Source organism: Bactrocera latifrons, unplaced genomic scaffold, assembly GCF_001853355.1.
Source record: "Bactrocera latifrons isolate USDA-ARS-PBARC rearing strain unplaced genomic scaffold, ASM185335v1 scaffold_151, whole genome shotgun sequence".
Taxonomy (NCBI): Eukaryota; Metazoa; Arthropoda; class Insecta; order Diptera; family Tephritidae; genus Bactrocera; species Bactrocera latifrons.
Genome location: NW_017534975.1, coordinates 758,238 through 760,046, shown reverse-complemented (window position 1 = coordinate 760,046; position 1,809 = coordinate 758,238). Strand labels below are relative to the sequence as shown.

The 1,809-nt window shown below is 29.0% G+C and overlaps 1 protein-coding gene across 7 annotated transcripts in view; it reads right to left on the bottom strand.

The window, feature by feature from the left end:
* Positions 1–299: 299 nt before the first annotated feature.
* Positions 300–1,809, bottom strand: part of LOC108965951 — a 48,751-nt gene continuing 47,241 nt past the window's right edge. For all 7 annotated transcript variants that reach the window (XM_018928634.1, XM_018928635.1, XM_018928632.1 and 4 more), the window contains one exon: positions 300–677. In XM_018928634.1, the coding sequence (XP_018784179.1) occupies positions 631–677 (47 nt within the window). In that variant the 3' untranslated portion in view covers positions 300–630. The remainder of the gene's footprint in view (positions 678–1,809) is intronic.

The following is a 1,809-nucleotide window of genomic DNA, read 5'->3' as shown; positions in this document are numbered from 1 at the left end:
TATTTTTTAAAAAATATTATTTAGTAGTTCTTTCACTAAAATGTTGTATTTTATACTTTTATATGTATGTTAATGCTAAAGGACATACACGTAAACTATTCTTAATTTTAAGTATTATTATATATTCATAACAGTTTATTGCGACTTTTAATTAATAAATTGTAAAAATAAAAATAAAATAAAAAAATTTGGAAGTTAAAAAATTCATAGAACTTATTTCACTTAACTTCAAAACTTAAACAAATATGGTTGTTTATACCATATATAAAAATGCATAATGTATTAATAAAGATCTTAACTAATTGAATCAATATAACCCTTTGAATGCATACCTCAATTAATAATACCAAACCAATACAAAATGTTTGGCAATGTTTTCGACCAGAATATATAATTCTAGGTACACTTTATATCTATATCGCAACTAGACATTATGTCATGGTCGTAAGCATCTTTTTTTACATATTAAAATGTTAACAAAATTATAAAACTTAAGTGTTTGCATTTAGTTTTAGCAGCGCCAATCTCTTGGATATATGTATACCATATATGGAATATACTTAAGTTAGTAAGTAGAGTTGTATTTTTTATTTATCACAATTTTGCCATGGACGTAAAGCCTTCTTGAATTCATTGTTGAAAATTTTGGAGAGAATAATTATTGCTCAGAGGATTGCCTGTAAATAAAAAAATATATAATTGTATTTGTTGTTACATGAAAAAGAAAGTGCTAAAAAAATTAAAAACATACTCCTCTCACTTCCAATAAAATACGGTTTTGTATTTTAATTTTTACTTAAATTATTTGTTTTGTTATAAAATAATTAAATTAGAAATTGTTTTAGAATTTAAATTTCTTTATGTACTTCGTAAGGATCACTTTAGAATCTTAGGCCTACTCGAGCTCTTCGTCTGTTATAAGTGGATTTAACACCAAGTATGCCATGCGCTGGAACGGAGTCGCGAAGGTGTTAATGGTATCAATATCCATTCTCGTTTGTAGAAGTTAAGCAGTATCGGGGAGAAACCCCTTCTGGTGGAGAACCCGTTCCATTATTCTTAAAATAAAATTCTGATCTCGAAATAGTACGAACGCAAAAATAGTTTATGGCAAAACTCTTTATGCCTAGAGGGAACGTTCTTTTAGAAGCTCAAATTGACTCTAATAAAAGCTACTAGGAACGTCCTCTCACAGAGTGGTTTTTGGCGAAAGTGGTTTTCTCGAACAATCTGGGCGTTTATATCCCTAAGTGCTGTGGTGCTGCTTTGTTATGCACTCGGTGTGTGAAGGACGAGAGTAATAAGGTCTCAAATGCACTCAATTGCACTCAATTGTAGTGAGCACATTACATACTGTGAGCGTCAAAAATAAGTAAACAGCAGTTCTATTAATATTAAAGTGTTTATAACACTGTGTTGTATTACATAATTCAAGGCTTATATCATAAGAGTTTAACTTAGTATAAATAATAAACAAAAACTAAACACAGCCAAAAATAATTCACTTAAATTACAAATACTCTCGTTTTATCGCGTCAAAAAAAGTAATCAGTGGCGACAACCGTTGTTTGTTTATAATACTTATTTTGGAAAAACGACAAATATTATTTGGAAACCGTTACTATTCAAGCGAGTGAGTGTAGTAAAGAATATTTTTTCATATCCCATTTGTTATTTCTGATGTTAAGTCGCAAAAATATTATATTTTGTAATGGGCAAGCAAACAACTACTGAAACTCGAAAAATTAGATTAGATTTGCATAAAAAAGGTAAATCTTTGCGCGAAATCGGACAAATAGTTGGAAGACA